The sequence below is a fragment of the Polypterus senegalus genome, chromosome 6, assembly GCF_016835505.1.
Source record: "Polypterus senegalus isolate Bchr_013 chromosome 6, ASM1683550v1, whole genome shotgun sequence".
Taxonomy (NCBI): Eukaryota; Metazoa; Chordata; class Cladistia; order Polypteriformes; family Polypteridae; genus Polypterus; species Polypterus senegalus.
Genome location: NC_053159.1, coordinates 147422341 through 147446992, shown reverse-complemented (window position 1 = coordinate 147446992; position 24652 = coordinate 147422341). Strand labels below are relative to the sequence as shown.

The 24652-nt window shown below is 37.0% G+C and overlaps 1 protein-coding gene across 1 annotated transcript in view; it reads right to left on the bottom strand.

The window, feature by feature from the left end:
• Positions 1-24652, bottom strand: part of LOC120530667 (low-density lipoprotein receptor-related protein 1B-like) — a 1848048-nt gene that overhangs the window by 955530 nt on the left and 867866 nt on the right. Inside the window, exon 8 of the mRNA XM_039755091.1 lies at positions 6569-6731. Coding sequence (XP_039611025.1) covers positions 6569-6731 — 163 coding nt within the window. The remainder of the gene's footprint in view (positions 1-6568; positions 6732-24652) is intronic.

Below are 24652 nucleotides of genomic sequence, written 5' to 3'. Positions count from 1 at the left end.
ACTGTCATCTCTCAGCCGAGCATCTGCTTTTCCTTTCACTATTCAATTCATTGTAATAATGGCTTAAATAATAATACATTATAAAGTTTCTTTTTTTTACATTTCAAAATTAATGTTGATTCTCTTATGGTAATATACAAAGAATGCAAAATCATGACACAAGAATAAGGTTCTCTACAGTTGACACAAGCCAGTAATTGGGGGAGTTCTTCTCATTTTAAAATGTACTGCTCTCAGCTAACATTTTGTTGCACATTTTCACTACTTTCATAGATGTTTCAATTAGGTGCACTCTCAAATATGGAGCTCATTTATGTTAACTGAACAGCTTCTGTGCTTAAATTTTGGGCAAAGCACACTTTACTATATTGACTGTTGCTCAGTGGCACTGTCGTGGTTTTGTGTCATTTTGGGAGTTTGTACCACTTAATCATAACATTAAGACATGTTGATGCATTGTTGGGTAGTGTTATTAAGCAGCAGCAATTCAAGTTACGTGAACAAAGAAATAATAACACCCCAAAAGTACTGATATTAAAAAAGTGACTAACTTTTAATTGTACATCTGCATAAAATGCATATATGAAGGTAATGCAATAATAGGAACCTGGTTACATAAAATAAACGTGCATAATCAGAGTAAATAATAAGATTTAGATAAGTACAATCAGCTTTGGACATAAACATACAGCATTAACAGGAAGGCAAATAAGAGTGGCATTTTAATTTGATTAAACTACTAGGGTGTGGTGTTGTACAGATTTTCAGCATACACTTATCAGTTAACAGATCCCTGAGACCCTGTGTTAGGATATAGCAGGTTGGAAAATGACTGACTGACTTATCAGTTAATAAATAAATGTTTAACATTATTAGTGGTGGGATAAAACGTTAAGGTAGACTGAACAAAACATATAAAACAGTGGAACAGTAGAGTAAAGGTAGCAAGGACTCATAGATGTAATGATAGATACATTTTAACTCGTCTCAAAGTGCTTTGAATAGTTTTGAAGTCTTCTTTTTTTCAACCATTTTTCCGGCTTGCCATTCTGGGTCTCCTGAGGCTTCAACATGGTCATACTGTAACATCACCACAGCAATAGTTATGCTCATGAACACAGCGGGAAATTGGTTTTGCATGAACTTAACTGGTGTGCAACTTGCATGTGTTGGCATGTGATAACACTGCAGTCATTAATTTTCAAAAAAAAGCATGGAAAATGAGGGGAAAATGTTATTAGGAAGGCAGACGGTGACTTTGTGACATTCTCTCTCTACCTCCTATAATTAGCTTTTTAGAGGGGGGCACATTTTGGCCATTGTTTTTCTAAACACTAGTTATATTATGGATCCTTCAAATATTTTCAGTGTCTCCTCTATCTAATTGTACTTTTTCAGAAATGTCATATTGTTTTTGCACTCAATGGAAATTAGTTATATTTAAATTTTAATTCAACTTTTCTAGAGGCAACAATGAGCATAAAACACAGAGCAAATATTATAGAAACAGTGCAAACTGTTACTTAAGAAGCGTACTTAGAACTGTGCACACACTACAATAATAACGATATACTCATTTAAAGAAATATTTTAATCATGCCAATGTGTCTTTTAAACTTGGCTCAGGTTAGAACACGGGCATAATGATAAGAGACATAATGCAAAAATGACCCCATAGTGCCTTAGTGGAATGAGCCTGTATCCTTATCTTCATTGTGGATGCAGCCTATAATAGAAGAATCATTTAGGAACTTCTATAGATGACATACAATAAATAGGAATTGTACCTAAAATCAATGGGACAGAAGGTAAGAGAAATGGATAGCAGTCCTGCAGCCTCACAAAATGTCTCCCGTTAGTTAACCATTATCTGAGGACCGTGGGGGTATTTGTCTGCATTGTTTTGAGCTGAATAGTGTTGAAGGCAATGAAGAGATTAAAGAACATGTTTGTGACCATAGTTTCAGGTGGCTGGGGGCCCTTATTGTATCAACAATGCAGACCAGAGGAACACATACTGCTGTTTGTGTTTTGGGGGCAAGATGCAGGGGATTCTGTAATCTGGGGTCACTATTGCTTTTTTGGGGTCAGCTGACTTCCCTGTGAAAAGCTGCTCGAGCATCAAAAATATTGTCTCTTTTAGAAGGTGAGTAGGCAAGCATGTTGGTAAATCTTCCCTATTAGGCACTTACAAGCTAGCGATGTTAGAGGAGGGCCTCACTGGTGGATGGTGTTGTCCATATCTCCTCCAACATCTGATTATCAATCATCTGGTAGCCAGTGATTCCACTTAACACCTGCAGTACCAACTGAACAGTACCAACAGCATTGCTGTAGCCTCAGCTCCATGTTGTCCCCTCTCCTGGTTGCATGCATTTACTGTACTTAATTACTTTTTTAATCCACAGATTTTTTAAGTCAGATCATAGCAGTTTTACAGAGTAGTTGGGGAAGGAGAGTCTAAATGCAGTCCTGGGAGAAAGGCAGTAATGTGACAATTACATTTGCCTGCTCACTTACAGTGGAGAGACCAGTGCTCGCAGGTGCAGTACTCAAGACCCCTGTCTTTGACATAAGCCACACGACTGAAAAGTAAAAGAAGATCATCCTGCCATTTCAAAACGTTTGTGTCCAATTGCAAGGAGCAGGGAGCAGTCGCTGGGAACAGTAACTTTAAAGGAAGGTAGCACAACTGCGTAACACCACTAACAAGATACATCAGCCTGTAAATGAGGCACTAACAGTATGAGCTTGCACTCTATCATGCAAATGTATAGCTTCAGAGCCAACTGCAGGAGATCCAAAAACATTATAAAAAGTCTAATCTTGATAAAGCCTGTTCTAAATAAAACCAAGATCTGTTTCAGACATGGCTTGTCTTGAAGACAAATAAGGCTGAGGAGCACTGAGGTCTAGTGTTTATGGTGTTTAACACCGAATAGCAAAGTAGAGCATTCAGTCATTTTCTCATAGTTTGACTGATCCTGCCAAGGCTACAAGTGAAGAAATTCATTAAAAATGGAATATGTAAATCCCTTTAAAAAAATGAATGAACAACATATACTGAAAAGATAACTGGTGCTTGAATGTGGCTTGCAAATTATGATTTATTTTCAGATGTATGTTTGAATTGCCCAAGTACCATGTGGCTTACACAAAAAAGTACCACAAAAATCATGGAGTGCCCATTGACATGAACTTTATGATGCACTCATCTGTTGTGGTAATCGTCATGTTGACATATGAAAACTTCTTTCTATATTATCTACAATGCTGCCGATGATAGTTGGGGTACGGATGGAAAGGTTGCTTGGTTTCAGTGCAGTGAACCACAAGTATGCCACTTTTTCACCATCTTCTGAATTATGAATTTCAAAGGAACACTTGCAATGGAATATTGTTTCACAAATTTCTCATGCATCAACTTGAAGGAGCCTGTAAGCACATACAGCTCTGCAGTGGAACCTCACTATTCCAAATATTATGGTAGGCCTTGAGCACAAACAAAGATAAAAGAATTAGAATTTTAGTATTCTAATGAAAACTAATAATAAATTTTACTGTTTATCTGTAAAATAAATATTAAAGGAAATGCACAAAGGAGCATAGTCAGTTACATTACTAGCTGTTCATGTTTAATTACATTTTTTTATAATTAATTAATTTACATAAATTACATTTTAGACTAGGACAAAACATTCACAATCAATATTGTTCGGTTGTCATTTGAAATTATACATTTAAATGCCGAATAATGAAGCCATTGCAAATTGTTCCTTTTTAAAAGCCTGTATTAAAAAAATGAACACTGCAAATCCTTTGCCAAAATCTCACATTTTCTTATTATGTTTACTTATATAAAAGGTGTCAGTCATGACTAATATAAGCAGTTCTTTAAGAATACTGACTAAGAGTATCAGACTTTACTTTAAGAACTCCTACTGTGCCTAATTTAGGTCTTGGATTTGATAGCATTTTTGTTTTGAGAGGGAAAAAAAGCACACTTGGTATACCATTTGTCTGCAGTTTACATTGACAGGCATTGCTTGCTACTGTCATTCTGGACATCTAACTGGTTGGTCTTTTCACTAGAGGTCATGATCAGAAGCAATTTAAAGTTGGCATATTATTCAGTGTTCAGGAGTTATGTGAAAATGACTACACTTATTGGGTCACCAAGAACATGATAGGAGAATTGGTTCTTTTTTTTACTTGTATCCTATTTAAATGATTCCTAGATCCTGTCACATTTACAAGGCTGTGCAGAAACTTCAGGACAATTATAATGTTTAGCATTTTTACTTTAAAAACAACACCTTTTACCTTACTGACAGACTAATTGCCTCTTAAACACACATATTTGTAGTAGTAGCATAATAAAATGCTAAACATTTTAGCAATTCATATTGCTTCCTGTGTCTCTTGGAGCCTTGCTTCATTCATTGTGGTTAGCTTGCCAACATAACCCTGCATTTTCATGGCAAACCAGCAGATGCTGCTGTATCGATCCCTACATTGATTTGCACAAAAGTATACCATTTTTTAGCATTCCCTTTTCTGCACTATCAAAACTGGGAATATGAAAACATGCCTGGGAAAAAGTTATGGTACTAAAAATGGAATGCCACTATAGTCTACTGCACATTGTAATCATAACAAGTGTTATTTAACACCAGAATCACTGAAGCCTGCGAAAATATTTGTAATGTTAATTTTATTCACAGCTCCTCATCACTGCACCAATCGCTCAATAATAATGCCTTTGTTTTGCAAATGTGTCAATCAGCCGCAGGGAGGCAGGCTGCTCACCCTTCTGCCTTAGTGAGGCAGCTGAAGTCAGACACAAAATTCTCACAGCTGAAGTCTGTTTATCTGGAAGTGAGATGTCTGGAATTGTACAGGAAAATAATATATTGCTATTTGAAATACATACATTTCATGTGTGTTTCATGTCTACATTTATTTGTGTAAATATAGGACGAAGGAAATGCGAGGCAAGAAATATTGAATACATAACTATACAGAACTTTTTTTCATATGTTATAGTAATAAAGACAAAATGTTGACATGAAGTGTATAATGTGTGAAGACAGAAGTCCAATTATCAAATAAACTCTTTCACAAAAGGTATAACAAAACAAGTGTACTTTTTTCAAGAATAAAACTGAGGAAGTAAACGACTCAATTTACATGTTGCAGTCGATATATAAAAACCAAAACCCAAATATCAATCGATACAAAGTAAAGACTTTTGCATGTGTGTGTTTGCATCTTGCACAGTGAAAATGCGGTTGTTTCATAGATATTTGCATTTGGCGCTTTGAGTGGTGGGCTGCGATTATTGTAACTATTGTTTAATAAAACATATATTTGATTGGAGTCTCTAACAAATCAACAAAACAAGTGTGTTTTTATTCAGGAATAAAACAGAAAATGTTTTCATTTTGTCATTATGGGTTACTGAGTCTGGACCGCTGAGCCATAATGGCAAATTTATCACTGTAAAATTAAATCTACAGCACAATAAAATGAACTGAAAGTGTAGGAGTCAGAAAACTTTCTGAATCCACTGTAAATGTATTGAAACTGTTTTATCTGTGTTCTCAGGCTAAACATTAATGGAGTACGTGGCCAACCACTAAAAACAGGGAGGCATCAGAAGAGGTGGCGTCCAGAGTCTGTTTGGAAGCTAAAGGAACTTGACGTCTCCCAAGGAAGTTGTGGAAGAGGATGCGAGGTGTGGCTTTTGGTTATGTCCTTTCCAGGAAATGCATAAAAAACCAAGAGGAAAGAGAAAGACTTGGCTCCTAGAGAATTTAGAGATTTTTCCGGGACAAAAGAAAACTGTCCTAGAGAATGTTAAAAGGGTTAGTAACCCAAATGTGATTGTTACAGACACCAGCAGGCCTAGTTTTGAAAACCTGATTCAGTTTGCTGAGTGCTCCTCTGCAACATATACTGCATACAATTTTAATTAATTTCTTATACATACAGTACTTTTCTTTAGGAGAACACGTAAACTAACCTCCTCAACTCTACTATAAGTTCTATTTTAATTTATAAACACATCCCATACATCTCTGAGTAGACAGAACTCCTACTGAATTGTGAAAAGTCAAAATAGGTCCTGATTTTTCTGTCCGTAGGGCAGTTTTTTCATTTGTTTCTATACTTCTGCACAATATTAATATTGGTAAAGTATTTAGAACTGTGTAGAAGTTTACTGTTGCTTTGTTAGCTCTGTTGAAATGTGTATCAAGTACATTTAGCAACTCATATTTTAAATAGCAAAAATAACAACTCTCACTTTTTGTTCAAGGAAAACAATCAAAAACCACTTCTAAGCATTAAATAAATCAACTGAAAATCTGTTGATGAAGTATAGAAATAATCTACATTTATAATTGTATTTTGACTGATAAATTAGGGCAATAGCTTTTAAAGGTTTGCAAAATCAGTGCTCAATGTAAATGGCAAAATGAACCTGAATAAAATTATATTTGCAAACATAATGGGTGATAAAGACGTCAACCTTGGAAAGTCGAAAGACAGATAAGTAATTACTTACCCCATAACTGGATCAAGTGCAATTCCTTTTGGATTATAAAGGTCAAGATCAATGAGTGTAATGCAAGTGTCTTCCTTCTTGTTGCATACAAATATTCGATCGCTTATCAAATCCACAAAGTAAAAATTTCCACTTAACCAGTCTATGGCCATGTGTTCCACATCTGTAAATTATATAAAAAAAAAATGGAGACATATATTTTCATTTTGTCTGGTAAAAAATTATATAAACATTTTTTTGGGAAAAAAAGAAAAACTTGGAATACACAGTTGGATTAAGCTTTCACTTTTTTTGCTGAAATAACAATAAATAAATGAGAATAAAATGAAAATATCACAGTGCAACAAAAAAGAACAGAAAAGTAGTAAAAACTGAGATCCCGCTACAATAAATAACTGCACTGTTCCTGTTTCAAGCTGAATAAAAATGATGTTGCTAAAGTATTGAGACTCAGCTTCGTATTTTAGGGTGCAAGACAGGGACTCACACGTCACAGCACACACACATGGTCACCGTGTTGTAGTAAACAGTATACGCTCGTACGGATGTTGACTATATGAGTGAGGCACGCTGACTGACGATCACCCACAATCCCGCAGCGAGAGAGAGAAGAACCATCATCTCAGTTGTGATCACGTGACGCTCGGCAGACAAAGCATATATGGACTACTCATATTGCAAGACTTTGCTCGTTTATCAAGTCAAAATTTATTCAAAATTTTAGCTTGTCTTGCAAAACAGTCGCAATCCAAGGTTGCACTGTACATGAAAAATGAAAGCCAACCTCTGCTGAAGCTTATCCGTCACTTCACTGAGTGAAGAACAAGCACGTTTTAACCAAATATGCACAGACAGAGACAGTCAAGGTAAAGTGAGACTTGCTGCACGTGCACAAGCTGCCTTGTTCTAATGTTATTTTCTATCAACTGTGCTATTTGGAGGGCAAGTGAATACGCAGTATTATACTGTCAGTGTACAGTATATCTTGTCACTGTAAGTAGTTGGTAATGTTCAAACATACATGTTACATACTGTAGGTATCGGCTTCAAAAGCTTTGTTGTGAAAACTGAGATTGGGAACTTTGTGTTATTTGTGCATCTTTGTTTTGTAAACATTTATTTTTACTCATTTTTTATTTTATTATTTGGAAATAGCAGAATTTGCACATCATTTTATATTTTTGTCTGCCTTATTACAACATTTCTAAAAAATAAATCATTTATTATGATCAAACAGTTACTCAGTACTTGCGTAATCTTTTCACGAAATACTTTTTTTACTCTTACTTGAGTAATTTTTTGGATGACTACTTTTTACTTCTACTTGAGTAATATTATTTTGACGTAACGCTACTCTTACTTGAGTTCAATTTTTGGCTACTCTACCGACCTCTGCCTGTGTGTCAGATTACTTCAGAACAGTTGTGACCAAATCAGCCTGGTACTACCATGTATCCAGACATTTATGTAGTGTCAATAGATAGCTTCTGACAGGTTGACCTCCTTCAAGACCAGCAGCATGGAGTCTGTCCCACTCTGCCAGCAGTTTCAACAACTGCAGTATGAATAGCAGATCTAAAAAGATTTCTAAAGTGGATCATATGACTTGGTTTTGGTCCTACTCTAGAGTGGTCACATGACATGCTGGTTGTCAGTTTTCCTTCCAATCTTCTCAAACCTTCTATGGGATCAGGACATAGTTGAGCAAATAAATGCATAGTGACTGACAATGATGGCATATGACACGCCTGTCTGCAGTGCACCGCCAGTCCTCTCCAGTTTTTCTAGTAACATTAAAGACATTATGGAATGTGCAGAAAACTAACTGTGGTCATCTTTCTTGCTTTGACCTATACTTTAATTGAAGTCTTTTTGAAAGGAGACCTGATCAAGCATTTTCCACCTGGACCTCTCTGTGCACCTAACAAGACTTCACCTTTTTGACAGGCTGCAATGCCTCACTGCACAAGCTGAACTGCTGGTCAGAAGGCTAAAACAAATTGACAACTTCTAGTGAAACTACACAAGCTGTAATTGGAATTTTCTCATTCTAGAAAATGATGGATTTCTGATATAATGCACTAAAAATCCCTGAAAGTATAATTATTTATATTTCAACAGCTAAAAATTATTATTCTCAAAGTGTATCAAACTCCTTAGAAATAATACACAAGTGCCACTTACAAAATGTAATGCTTTATAAACCTTTAAGCTTACATTCAGCACTGTAAATCAGTAGATGTTACCAATATTACTTGTATAATACATTTTAAAAATTACAAAATGTGCCCAGAAAAAATGACTTTTCTTTTCAAAGAACAAAAAAAAAAACAACTAATTTTTGAAATTAAAAAAACTAATTTTCTCTTCTTTATTTTTAACTTCCATCTAACAAATATGGTTAATTAACTTTTAATTATATTATACTGGGCCTTTAAGACACCAGATCAGGACAGATATGGTAAAGAAGGTAAAACAAATAATTCATTTTTTTTAACAATCAAACTCTTGTACAGCTGCAAAACATCATAAACAATTTCAAATATAAAACTCTGCGAATATGAAAAGGTTAAATGGTAAATGGAAACTTCCATGTTGAGACCCCTTAACAGATATGAATTCCTTGTAAATTGGAAGTTAAAATCTCAGAGCCGGTGCTTTATTATGCACTCTGTGTGGCCTGTAAGTTACTTAATCTGCCAGTGCTCAACCACACAAACAGCAAGGCTATTTTTCTCTGTTTGGTTTGAATCCAAACACACACATTCCGAGTCAGTTTTGTAAGTGTTGAAGATAAAACACTGGGGAATTGTTGGCTTAGCTGAGAGGACATTTTAATCCAAAGCAGACACTTGAAGTTTACCTATAGTGATAAGAAGCCAGGTGAGAGATTTTCTGAATGTATGGCTGTGTTACAGAATGTTAGCACAAGGCTGCTCTCGTGGACAAACTCTGAAAGTAGGGACGGAAGAGGCAGTATATTAAGTTCTGAAATGAGGTTAGCATTATTACTTGGCAACATGTGTCCACTGCATTTTTACCTGAATGTGATTTCTATTGTTTCTAATCATCTCAGGGCAATGTATGCTTCAGCAAGATGTGATGCTGTGCTTTCATTGTTGCATGGCAACACAAACTCTCGTGTGAAGTTTAAAATTGATGCACTTTACAAGCAGGGTACAATGAAGATCATTTGACATGCAGGATTGTTATATGTACAGTACTGTACAGTGGCAAAACGGCCATTAAATATCGTAACAAACATGGATGTATTGTTCCCATAAGAGATCAGTTCTCCAGAATACAGGGTTCTGGCAGCTGTGGGATAAGAACTAGAATTAAGGGACAAGGTTGGGTCAAGGAGTGAAGTGGGACTGGATGCGTGCCACAGCCTGCCAATATGTATCAGTTTCTCCCACCTATCACTAACTGAATGTATTCCAAGTCCTTCCTATGATCATCATGCTGCAGCTCACAGATGTTCCTACAGTAGGAAAAGTACATCCTTTGAAGTAGGATTTCATTAAAACACATCATTTTGAAACCCACAATTAAACCAATCCCTTGTGTAATGGTATTCACTGTATTAGACTAACACCCTTTCCTGGACAGAGGAAAAAAACAAAACAATGATTTTGAAATGATATTACGAACATGCATTGTGAGCCTGCAGCATTCATTAAAATAAATGTAACCATTCCTATTGTTTCTGGAAGGCACTGCTGTAATTGTAACTCCTGGTTTTAGAACTTCAAAATTCGTTTTTGGAATTATTGTTTATTTTTATATTTATGAAGATGACATCATCATGGTGCCATTTGGGAATTGTTGTAAATATGATTGTCTCCATTTTGTACTATTTTCTCCAGGTGATGGCCATATTGTTTATAGCATTTATATCCATCATTAACTTTAATAAACAGACTGACCTTTCACCTTAGGTAAATGTATAAAATGAAAAATATAACCTAGTCAGTCAGAAATTGTATCTTGTGCAAAATCATACAAATACATTAATATGTTTGGTTTGCTCTTTATTTCTACTAAAAACACTGTTTAGCTTTAATTGCTTTATTGTCAGACTAAATAATAGAATAACAGAGGCCCTGCATTTCTCAGAAAGGTTTGACCGGAAACTCAGATGAACACATTGAGGCGGGAAGGTGAGCCATCACAACTCGGAGCATCAAGTACTCTGATAATACGTGTATGCAGAAATAACAACCAAAGCTCAAAATAGCAGCACCAACTGAAAAAACAAGATGGCATCACAGGATTTCAAAAATGTAAAGAATATATAAAATAACACACTCAAAATCTAAATAAAAGTAGAAAATGAAAGTGAAACTGAATTTTTCACTTTTCCGAAGGTATGGAAAGAATAAATAAGTCTAAGAAAACATTCACAAAGATTATAACAGCGGTGTGGCAGAGTCAACATCCTAGCTTTAGGATAATTGCTTGAAAGAAACCTTCAGATCTTTCCACTACTGACCTCAGTTTGTTAGCTTTGGTTTGACAAGGCTCTTACTTTATTTTTGTCCTCTGAATTTTTAACTGTTTACGGTTTGATACTCTTGTGTTTGTTTGGCCTTTTTTGGTACTATCAAACTCTTATTTGTCATTTTATTACAAGTGAGGCTTCCCCTTTAACTTCCAGTTCATTTCCTGGACTTTTTTCAATCAACATACCACCAAACGTTCACCATCTACTCCTGTTTGACGATCGCAGTATTCTGAAATCAGCAGGAAATCTGAACTGACAGCATATGTGAAAACAAATCAGCAAATGATGTTAGCCATATAAATTGTGATTGGTTAACTTAAAAACACTGAATAACTGTAAACTTTAGTCGTTTAGATTAATAAAGAGGTACTGAAGGAAGCACAAGAGCATGTTTAAAATGTGGCTGCTGAAGGGTGTTCTTTCTCCTGCTTCTTAAACACTGTCTCTTTAAGGTTACTGATGTATAAATATTTAAGATATTGAGAAATACATTTTATTGAGGGCATCACAGAGTTGTGCAACAGTTACAGCTGCTGCCATTCAGATTTAGTGTCTTGGGTGTTGTTGTTTAGGCATATTTTGCACATTCTCCCATTTCTGAGTAGGTGTTCCTCCATGTACTCCAGTTTCCTCCAACCCAAAGATGAGTATGTTAAATTAATTAATTACTCCAAAGATGAGAATGTTAGATGAATTGATTATTCCAAACCAGTTATGGCATGGGCATCAGTGTGTACTGTACATGAGCAGGCCCTGCAGTGGATTATATGCAAAGTACTGTATGTGTGTTGTGTATAGGAGGGCAGTCAAGGGTTGTTTCTTTCCTTGTATCTGTTTGCTCACTCCGTAAACTGGGCTATACAGCTTTAGGGATTGTAATTTAAGTAAGTGGACAGATTTAAGTATACACTATCCCAGTAAGCTTAACCATAATATAGATTTCAATGGAACTAAACTTATAAAAAACACAAACGTTTCTAGGCAGGTCATAGTTTAGAGTAAGCAAATTTAAATTCATTTTTTTTTCACTAATAAAATAGCACTCAATATCTTGATAATGAGTAAGTGAAAAGAAGATTGTTGGAATGCTTACAATTGTATTGATAATTGTATTGATATCACATTGAGACAAGCGTGTGATATGGTAGTGATTACAGCCTGGAAACTCCTTGATTATTATGTGACAAGCTGTGCAATGTGGATTTGGGAATTGTCTGCCATTCTTCTCTGCAGATCTCTCACATGCTGTCAGACTGGATGGAGACTGTCTGTGGACAGATATTTTCAAGTCTCTTCAGAGATTTGTGATTGGGTTCAAATCTGGGCATTGGCAAAGCCAATCACGAACATTAACAGAGTTATCCATAAGCCACTCCTGTCTTAAGCTTTGCTTTGTGCTTAAGGTCACTGTCCAGTTGAAAGGTGATCTTTTGGCCAGGTATGAGGTCCAGAGTGCTCTGGAGAAGGCTTTCATTAAGGATATCACTGTACTTTGCTCCTTTTATCTTTCCATTAACCCTGTCTTGTCTCCCAGTCCCTGCTGCTGAAAAACATTTCCACAGCATGATTTTGGCACCACTGTGCTCCACTGGTAGAATGGAATGCACAGATAATGAGCAGTGCTTGGTTTCCTCCAGACATGATACTTAGAATTGAGGCCGAATAGTTCAATCTTGGTTTCATCTTGTTTCTCATAGCCTGAGAGTCCTTCGGGTGTGCTTTTGCAAACTCCACATGTTCTTGCAGGTGTCATCTGGCCACTCTGCCATAAAGCCCAGCAAAGTGGAGTGCTGCAGTGGTTATTGTCCTTGTGGAAATTTTTCCCATCACCAGACAGTTTCTTTGGAACTCAGCCAGAGGGACCACCAAGTTCTTGGTCACATCTGTTACCAAGGCACTTGTCCCCCTGTTTTTCCGGTTTCATTTAAGGCCACTGTACTCTTGGGAACCTTCTAATGATGCAAACATTTTTATAGACTTCCCTTGATTTGTGCCTCAGCTCAATCCTGTCTCTAAGGTCTGAAGGCTGTTCCTTTTGACTTCATGGCTGTTTTTATCTCTGATACATATTGCCATCTGTGGGATCTCATATTCACAGGCATGTGCCTTTTCCAATTATCTGCAATCAATGTAATTGGCCACAGGAGGAATCCAAAAAAGGAGTAGAAACATCTCAATGATGATGAATTGAATGAGATGCACCTAAATGAGCTAAATTTCATGTATCATAGCAAAAGGGCTGGAATACTTGTGTCAATGTAAAATTTCAAGTTGTTTTTACTTTTAATAAGTTTACAAAAATCCTAAAATACAGTTTCCATCTTATCATTCTGGGATATTGTATTAATCGAGTGAAAATGAATTTAAATGATTCAGCAGAATACTGCAACATACCAAAATGTGGAAAAAGTGAAAGGGTCTAAATACTGTCTGAGGGCAGATCATAGCCTACATTTTTACATATATAGTCATACCCTTCCCTATACTATGATGCTGTACTGTATGTTTATCTCTACTTTATGCATTGCACACATTTAGTGTTGTGGTTAGCGTTACTGCCTCACAGCCTCGGAATTCTGAGGTTGATTCCTGGCCCTTGGAATGGTCTTAATGTATTTTGCCAGGTGTTCCTCACACAAGACAGGCGCCATATCTGCGGCTGTTTCCTACCTTGCACCTAATGCTGCTGGATAGATGTCAGTTACTGCCACTCCCTGGTTTAAGCAGTTTAGAAGATGAATAGATGTTTTATTTTTGTCGTGGTCTATTAAGTTATTTCATACACACACACACACACACATACACACCACTCACACAAGGGCCAATTTAGTATTGCTAATTAATGTAATTTGCACAATAGGGTATGTGTAAGGAAACCGGAGTGCCAGAGGAAAACCCAAACAAAAACTGAAAGAATGTTCATATTCCTCAAGAACAACACCCCGGGTTTCTCAATTCAAACCCAAACCAAAGGTTCTGTGAGCCAGCAGCACTATAATCACATAACCATACTGCCTTGGATTTAATATTCATAGATATGTTTTCACTGGTACAGTTCATATTATGCTTTTGATTTCTTAGTTACAGTTTAACAGTTGCCTTTTAAAAACTACTAACTATTCCAGTTAGAACAATCATTCATTCAAAAAACATAAAATTCTTTCACATTATTTTTAAATCTCTTTATTTTTATAGAGACTACATGGTACATATTAGACAAAAAACAAAAGACAGCTTCCAACAGTTCACTCTTCTAAGGCAGGTAACAATAGGATAAATATTTAAACTGTCAAGAGTCAAGTAACTAACTCTGAAACACATTTACTTTCTTTATGATTTGGCATAACAGCAGGTGGTCAAAGATTTTCAACTGAAGGCGAATATTTTTTAAAGAAATCAGTAGTACAGTTGTCTTGGGATGCTGCAAATGAGTTCTCAGGGGTATTCTGAAAAAAAAAGCATGCTGTGCTGTTTTAGTAGGATCAGGGTGAATAAATTTTGGGGTAATTAGTTGTTCAGGGCATAGAAGGGTGTATAGGAGTTATAATACATAATATGTTCTCCATCACTGATTCACTTTGTGACCTTGAGCAAGTCACTTCCAGTGCACAAAAGGAACAATTGATTTATAATTCACTTTAAAAAAAAATATTAGTTCAATATATACAGCAATTCTAAATGGGAATATTTTGCTCTTATATGCAACTGAACTTTATCTTTAGTCTTTGTCAACCAGAGACCCAACCCACTATTGTAGTATTTTGAATGCAAATGTCTTATAGTATTTTCCATAAATATTACCTAATAAACTGGAGGAACTGGTGTAGAGAGACCACTAATGAGACCATTTCAATTTGTGTTACAGTTTATTGATATGGTGTATGCAGGCACGGTGGATATTGTGGTTACTCCAAGGTGTCTGAGTAGTCTGAATATTTTATACATAGTCAATTGGATGTTTCCAAAGACAATATAAAGTAACATGCTGTTGATCAGCAAATCCAAATTGTCATTGTTTGAGAAAGTGCATAAGAGAGTGTGCACTATGGCCAAATGGATTTTTCATCCATGTTTCGTTTCTGCCTTCCATCCATTGTTAGCAGCGCAGATTCTGGTTCTACAGAACAGTATGCTGAAGAACAATAAATGGATTTACACTGTGAAGGTGAGGTTTACATGGACCATCTGTGAGGTAATGCAGAGTATTCAAGAGGCTGAGGAATGTGATCCTTCTGTAGTTGGAACACACCCTCTGGTCCATGCGATGTTGCAGAGGCATGTCAACCAAGACAGTCCTACAATAACCAGAGCCTTGAGGAACTCCGGGCGTATCTCATCCATGCCCGGGGCCCTGCCACCAAGGAGTTTTTTGACCACCTCGGTGACCTCAATCCCAGAGATGAGACAGCCCACCTCCGAGTCCTCAGGCTCTGCTTCCTCATTGGATGACATGTTATTGGAATTAAAGAGGTCTTTGAAATACACCGCCCACCGTCCCGAGTCGAGGTCAGAAGCGCACCATCCCCACTATATACAGTGTTGACACTGCACTGCTTCCCCCCTCCTGAGATGCTGGATGGTGGACCAGAATCTACTCAAAACTGTCCAGAAGTCGTTCTCCATGGCCTCCCCAAACTCCTCCCATGCCCAAGTTTTTGCCTCAGCAACCACCAAAGCCCCATTCCGCTAGGCCTGCCGGTACCTATCAGCTGCCTCCAGAGTCCCACAGGACAAAAGGGTCCTGTGGGACTCCTTCTTCAGCTTGACAGCATCTCTCACCGCCGGTGTCCACCAACGGGTTTGGGGATTGCCACCACAACAGACACCGGCCACCTTACGGCCACATCTCTGGTCAGCTGCCTCAACAATAGAGGAACGGAACATGGTCCATTCAAACTCAATGTCCCCCACCTCCCTCAAGGCGTGGTCGAAGTTCTGCTGGAGGTGGGAGCTACTTCTGACAAGGGACTCTGCCAGACATTCCCAGCAGACCCTCACAATACGTTTGGGCCTACCAGGCCTGGTGGGCATCCTCCCCCACCATCGAAGCCAACTCACCACCAGGTGGTGATCAGTTGATAGCTCCGCCCCTCTCTTCACCCAAGTGTCCAGGACATGTGGCTGCAAGTCCGATGACATGACCACGAAGTCGATCATCGAACTGAGGCCTATAAATATAATTTATCATATTTGAAAAAATTGTGAAATATAGTTTATTAAATTCTTCAATTTGTAATAGGCACTGATACTACCATTTTAAATAGGCACTGATACTGCAAATACTGGCGATAACCTTTCTGCTTTGATAAAGCAATCCTTTCAGCATTGACCTTTAGCATAAATATTCAAGGTGGGATACTGGCAAGACTTAAACTTCACATGAAAACAAGTTTTCTGGCCATTGATAAATTAATGGCTTCCAACTTGCTTAGTTCAATAGCAATACAACAAAGCTTTCTTGAGAGATTCATTGCTGAAGTTCAGATTCATTTAAAGCATTTTACACTAAGTTCTGTTGACAGATTTCTTTCTCTCCTTTTTTGATCTCAAGTTTGAAGTTGTCACTGGAAGTGGTGTCCTCTTCAAATAACATTTATAATCTGTTTAACCCTTCCATGTCGTACACTACAAACAGAGCCAGGGGCTATTAATCTTTCACTTTCAGATGCTGCAAATTACTGCTATGATTCCAAATTACTGTAGTTCTTCACAAAATCGTTTTGGACTTTTTTCAAGATACACATTGTACACAATATTATTTGAAGATATGGGACCTGAACCACTGTAACTAACAGCTTCACAGTTACTGTAAATATAATGTGATTTTCCCCTTGGGGATTAATAAACTATCTATCTATCTATCTATCTATCTATCTATCTATCTATCTATCTATCTATCTATCTAATTAGTAATGCATTAACATAGTAAAACAACTGAATAACTGTCAGGGTTTCATATGTTGCAGGTTTACAAGGCACATGAAGCTGAGAAAAGCAGAAGTTGTATACAAAAAAGAATAAAGGAATATGAGAAAAAACATAGCCGAAATGAATATGAAAGAAAAAACCACAAAAATGAAAGACAGTGTAAAGGTTTTATATTTGCTTTACTTGCCATCATACAACAGTACAGTTATCAAATTAGAAATACATATAATTATATAGCGGGGGAACACTTTCAGAAAATCTTGTTTTAAAGTGCTTGGAAATGAATGACTTCATAGAATTTTTCTAGGAAATTTGGAAGAACCTAATGATAGCATAAGACAAAATATGCAAGAGGCTCCTCCATGTGGCTAATACCTGAAGTCTGCACTGCACACTGTTGAAATCAAAAACGACACTACAATTTTATGATCTCTTGTAGCATTAATCACCAATCCATATTTTGAAACAGATTGAAAAAGGGTATGAGGTCTGTTAGAAGCCTCAACATGTAGCGGATTTATAGAACTCCAGCAGTTCCACAAGGAGCAACACTGAGATCAAAGAAAACATAATAAAAGTTTATTTGAAAAATCAATACATTTTCACTCTAACTGAGCTAGCTCTGCTGTGACCAACTGGCACCTGATATCTTTATAAATGTTTTCCTAAGGGAAGCCTATATGGGACTGATGAATAAAATTTGTCATCATATTATGTTTAAATTAAAGTAGCATGGGAAAAAACAAAAGATACAACTATTTTTCAAATCATGCATTAAGACATCTAAAAACATCAGAGATATTTAATTAATTACCTGAGCCAAGCAGTGTTTTAACAGACAAGAATGAAATGATAAAGAGAGTGCACGATAAGAAAATTGAATTTGTGTTGCCCCCTTATCTTACAGCTGCATGCAATTTATAAATAATTTATTTACTGGAAATGCTTTTTTTAAACTTATGGAAGGGATGTTTTTCGGTAATATTTCTACATAGTGGGGGACAAAAAGTCCTTAGTTTATAAGACATCTTATATTGACGCTGCCTATCTTATATTTTTCTTCAGTCTGATAATTATTTAAAACCAATCAATATAACTAAGCAATTATTAAAAATGATATGGTACAGTAGCTTGAACTGCTGCCTCAAAGCTCTACAAACTGCAGTTCATTTTCCTCCAAATCCCCACTGACTGTGTGGCCAGTCCATTACATGGAATGCTCACACTCCCTCATGCAGAACCAGTTCTGAAAAGCAATTATCCTATGGAGTAAATCTTCTTGATACAGGATGGAAAAACAAGAGCATCCAGAGATGAATCATGTGCTAAAAGTAGCAGCTTTTGTTACACTGATAGCACGTCAGTTAATATTGCACACATTTGAAGAATTCGATTCTATCTTTTTTTTTGCACTGCCTTAGAGATATGCTAGTTTAGAGTCTCCACTACTCATAACTATCAATGTTTTGTGATACAAATTTACACCTGAGAGGAAAACCTTGGGGGAGATGAAGGTAAAGTCAAAACTCCAGAGTGACCAAGCAGAAAGCAAACTCGGATCCATCCTTAGAGCTGTTCAGCAGCAGTGCCAGAGCACCCTCATAACCAGCATTTACAGGCCGAAAACTGTATATTTGAATAATGACATTTAATTACTATTGCAGATAAAGTTCTACTAGTAAACCAGAATGATTTCAATTTGAGATGTGATAAGCATTAAAAGTCACGCATAAAGCAGCCTAACTTACAATGTATTTAGAGTTCACTGTACGTCTCAGCTTTACACAAAAACATGTCCAGAATCAAACCCTACTTCATGCTGACTTGTTTAACTGAGCAAAAACATGATATGAGGGCTCCTCAGACAGAGTGTTTTAAAAGGGCTGATCAGTGACATACAACTCCAGGAGATGTTTTTGAATACAGTATCTATCAAAACAAGGCAAGTAGCTGGTAAAGAAAAAAAAATGACATTTTGGCCGCTGGGAACATGACATTTCATATATAAATTTTAGCTCTGCACTGTGAAGAAACTGAAACATTGCTAAGATGCTCAGTGCATTTACATCACAGTTCAAATTCAGCTCAAATCTGATTACAAGAATATAACCTCTGCTATACTATATATACTGTGACATCAGAAAAAGATTACAGCTGCATTCAGACTGGTTGGAATTCATGGGTTGTGAAGCATCTTTTCCTCTAGTCAGTATCTGTAAACTGTGCAAGTTCATCTTGGTGCCAGTGATCCCTGCTTCAATGTGCGCTCCATTAAATAGAAGCCAAGGGCAGAAAGTGCTAAAGCAGTGATAGAAAACATCAAAAACCACAGCGGGTGCAACCCAAGGATCATGTGTGGTAAAGCAGGATCATCTGATTATATATTAGTTAAGGTATGATTGGGAAACAGGAAAGTAATTCTTGTTCAAAATGGGAAATATGATTTTACCAGAATACACATTTAAATATACAGCACAGAGAAAGATTTTTTTAGCTAATTGACACATAATCAAGCCATTTATCCATCTATTTTCTAAACTTGCTTATTTAAAAGTTCCTTCTTATTATTAATATTACTGTCCTAGGCACAATAAAAAAATCTAAACCTTGTTGTGGCGTGAAATTTTGTACACAAGTTGATAAATATTTTGCATGTTTTCATGTGTAACTTAGAAAAAGAAATGTAATATTAGTATTGTGTTATTGATAAGAACAGCAATGGTTTGATGGTTAAGAACCCCCCACACATACACACATACCCTCCCCAGACTGAGTCTTTGTAATTTTATGACTGGGTTCGGGGAAGTGCCTAAAACCAGTTTGGCAAGTGATTCTCTACAGGACTCTCTCAATCAACCACACTATGGATGCCAACTATCTAGCTAGCAAGCTTCACCTTAACAAATAGTATTGGGGGGAAGTGTGAAACCACTGTGTCGCACCAGAATTCTATTGGTCTAAAGTTGCCTGTTTGGCTTTAGGGTTTGAATAGAGAATCTATAAATTTGCTTGCTTTACCCCTCCCTGTCTTCTCTTACACCATCACCATGAAAAAGCATCTCTCTATCACACCATTGCCATGACGAGACCAAAACTCGCCAGCCAAACTGAAGACAGGCATGTGGCCTGATCTGAAGAAAGCTGATCAAACATGATGCCTTAACTAGAGACATTTTAAGTAACTGCAAGTCTGTGTGCCGCCTGAAACCACATATCAGCATTTATCAGGTTGTATGGTTGCCAATATTCACTTGTACTTTGCTTATTGCTATTATTTATGAATATTACCAAAATACATTATTTAAAGTGGAACTTAAATCCTGCTTGTCTTTTACTACACCTAATTGCCTGAGGTTATAAATTAAGAAGGGAAGGTGGAGAGAAGTTATATGCTACAATACCTTATAAACAGTGGTATGTCTGTGAGATTTGAGGTATTCTGACAAAGGTTGCACATTAATAATACAAAAGGGGAAAGTAGAGTAATATGTTACTCTACCAAATAATTGTAGCAGAGCACAATTATGATATTATAGCAATAACGGAAACCTGGCTAAATAACAAAGATTGGGATGAGTGTAACATAGAGGGATACACATTTTTTAGGAAGGATAGACAGAACAGAAAAGGAGGTGGGGTTGCTGTTTATGCCAAACAGGAATTAAATGTAAGTCATCTTCAGTTGGATGATGAGCCCCATCTTAGTGAGGACATGTGGCTTCGCCTGGAAAATATTAGGGAAAAAGGTCTCATTTTAGGAGTGTGTTATAGACCACCCAATTCAGACAGTAATTTCAACACACGTCTTTTTAGTAATATCAAAAGGTAAGTTTACAGGGGGATATTATAGTCATGGGGGACTTTAATTATCCAAATATTAACTGGGATAACCTTACAGATGGAGGAGCACAAGAGCAGGAGTTTTAGAAGTAATCGGCGACTGTTTTTAACACAGCATGTTAAAGCACCAACAAGGGGTGAAGCCTATCTGGATTTAGTATTCTGTAATAATCAGGATAGAATTGAGGGTGTAGAGGTGATTGAACCACTAGGGTCAAGTGACCATAATGTAATACAATTCTCAGTATTTTGTAAGAGTACAGATGCAAAGACTAAAATTGTTAAGTTGAACTTTAGTAGGGCTAATTTTGAGCAGATGCGACAAAGTCTAAGTAGGATAGACTGGGATAAGCTTTTAAATGTGGAGACAGTCGAGGAGCAGTGGAACAGGTTTAAAAATGTTTTACATGTAATGCAGGACAGATACATACCTAAATTTGGAAGTAATAGGAAACTAAAAAAATCTCCACGATGGATTAATAAAGATTTAAAAAGAAGTTGCAAAGGAAAAACTGCTGTATAAGGCATATAAGACTAATGACTGCAAAGAGAACCGTAGCGTATGAGAAAATGAGGGCAACCATTAAGAAGGATATCAGAGAGGCTAAAAGACAGTTGGAGAGGAATATAGCAGATAAGGCAAAGAAGACCCCAAGAGATTCTTTCAGTATTTTAGTAGTAAAAGAACAGTTAAGGAGGAGGTCAAGTTCATCAGGAATAGTAAAGGGGAATTAAAAGATACAGACAATGAAATAGCAGATGCCCTAAACTTACATTTTTCTGAGGTGTTTACAAGTGAGCAAGTGGATAACCTGCCAGAGGTAAACACAACTACTAAGGAGGTACTGAGGGATTTGGAAATTGTAGAGGGAGAAGTGCTGCTCAGATTAAATAAGATGAAATCAAACAAATCACCAGGCCCAGATAATATTTATCCTCGTGTTCTTAAGGAGGCTAGTGAGTACATATATAAACCCTTGACACATATTTTTAGGAAGTCACTGTGCACTGGAGAGATTCCAAAGGACTGGAAAATGGCAAATATCATCCCATTATATAAAAAGGGTGACAGGGCAGATCCAAGCAACTATAGGCCAGTAAGCTTAACAAGCATCACAGGAAAATTAATGGAAGGAATTATTAAGGATAAGATTGAGCAACACATGACAAGGACAGGAGTTATTCTGAACAGTCAGCATGGGTTCAGAAGGGGGAGGTCGTGTTTTACTAACATGTTGGAATTCTATGAGGAGGCAACAAAAGGATACGATCAAAGTGGAGCTTATGATATTATTTATCTGGACTTTCAGAAAGCATTTGATAAGGTGCCACATGAGAGGTTGGGCATCAAGTTAAAAGAAGTGGGAATTCAGGGTGATGTTTTTAGATGGGTGCAGAATTGGCTCAGACACAGGAAGCAGAGGGTGATGGTGCGAGGAACCTCATCAGAACTGCCGATGTTAAGAGTGGTGTTCCACAGGGGTCAGTGCTAGGGCCGCTGCTATTTTTAATATATATAAATGATTTAGATAGGAATATAAGTAACAAGCTGGTTAAGTTTGCAGATGATACCAAGATAGGTGGATTAGCAGATAATTTGGAATCCGTTATATCATTACAGAAGGACTTGGATAGCATACAGGCTTGGGCAGATTTGTGGCAGATGAAATTTAATGTCAGTAAATGTAAAGTATTACACATAGGAAGTAAAAATATTAGGTTTGAATACACAATGGGCGGTCGAAAAATCGAGAGTACACCTTATGAGAAGGATTTAGGAGTCATAGTGGACTCTAAGCTATCAACTTCCCAACAGTGTTCAGAAGCCATTAAGAAGGCTAACAGAATGTTAGGTTATATATACATGTGTGGAGTACAAGTCCAAGGAGGTTATGCTCAACCTTTATAATGCACTGGTGAGGCCTCATCTTGAGTACTGTGTGCAGTTTTGGTCTCCAGGCTACAAAAAGGACATAGCAGCACTAGAAAAGGTCCAGAGAAGAGCGACTAGGCTGATTCCAGGTCTACAGGGGTTGAATTATGAGGAAAGATTAAAAGAGCTGAGCCTTTACAGTTTAAGCAAAAGAAGATTAAGAGGTGACATGATTGAAGTGTTTAAAATTATGAAGGGAATTAGTACAGTGGATCGAGACTTGTATTTTAAAATGAGCTCATCAAGAACACGGGGACACAGTTGGAAACTTGTTAAGGGTAAATTTCGCACAAACATTAGGAAGTTTTTCTTTACACAAAGAACGATAGACACTTGGAATAAGCTACCAAGTAGTGTGGTAGACAGTAAGACGTTAGGGACTTTCAAAACTCGACTTGATGTATTCTTGGAGGAAGCAAGTGGATAGGACTGGCGAGCTTTGTTGGGCTGAATGGCCTGTTCTCGTCTAGATTGTTCTAATATACAAGACAATGTATCTTCTAATATACAAGAAAAACAACCTGGTCTAGGCAAAGGTTCACTATGTGACAATAATCACACTTATTTATCAAATTTTACATCACTATATTTCACTAGCATGCACTAATGTCCGTTATGTGCTTAGTGTCATTACAGCTGAATAAGTGTCACATTTAACAGAATTAATTAAAGTAATTTATAAAATAAGGACAAACTTAGAGAGGCTGACAATATGGCACAAATTATAAGTTTGGCTGACAATATGGCACAAAGTAAAAGTCAGAAGTTAATCTAGTCCGTACAAATGTTTTGACCTGGTTTAATAAAATCCTGGGTTGGTTGAATGTCTACCATAATAAGACTGCAAATAGAACAACTGAAAACAAGTATTAAATTTAATAAAAATAATTATAATAATAATTGAATGAATTTGTTGTGAAGGGGGGGCCCAGCTGGCAACAGGCTACCAAAGTCAAAAGCAACCTTCAAATGAAAAGCACATTCACTGGATATGCAGAGAGCATATTAATACTCTGATGATGTGTGATGGAAGGGGCTGTAAAGGGTTGGTTGAACTGGTTTAGCCTGGTTTTCAGAACAGCAATTAGCACAAACACATATGCAAGATTCCTTTAGGATGCTATGATGCAGGCAATCAACAGTCTGCAAGGAATTATTGATCATCTGCTTATAAAAAAGGAGAGAACATGTTACCTCTATAAAAGGAGAAATGTGTGCAATGGAGTTGTGCCAGATGACCAGAAGAGCTTCTAGGTGCTGGAAGATACACTGCATTAATTGAGAACAGATGGTACAATGTTGGGCCTCTAAAGAAATTTCCAGCTGACTGACTACCTCAGAGAACTATACTTTAAGGGCAACTGAAAGCTCAAACATGCAGGGGGATTGCCAAGTGACTGAGAGTTTTAGCCGGTTCTCCATGTAGCTAAAGAAGGGTCTCCTCTAACACTGGAATTGATTCCTGTGTTTACATAAAACTGCATCACGTCAGTGAAGTGATTGAGCCAAGACTCAGAATTAGAACAGGGGTAAAAGGAAGACAAAGACAGAAGGAGCGAGTACTAGAAAGAAGGAGCGAAAGAGAGTGCCTTGATAATACACAGACAGGTAAAGAAATGGGCAAGCCTGTGCAACTGGAAGATGTTTCATGTTCTTGTCAATCTGTTTTTTTCCTCAGATTTCTGTTTCTGGACTACCTGTTCATGCATTTCTAAATATCAAAGTCCTAGTTGGTTTCCCCCTATGAATTCCTTCTCTCTGCTAATATGTTAGAAGCTCCATACAATTCACCAATATCTGAAACATAGAGTGTCAATAGGACTACCACTTCCCTGGTGACAGCCTCATTAAGCTTGTTATAGGGGTTATCCATTTC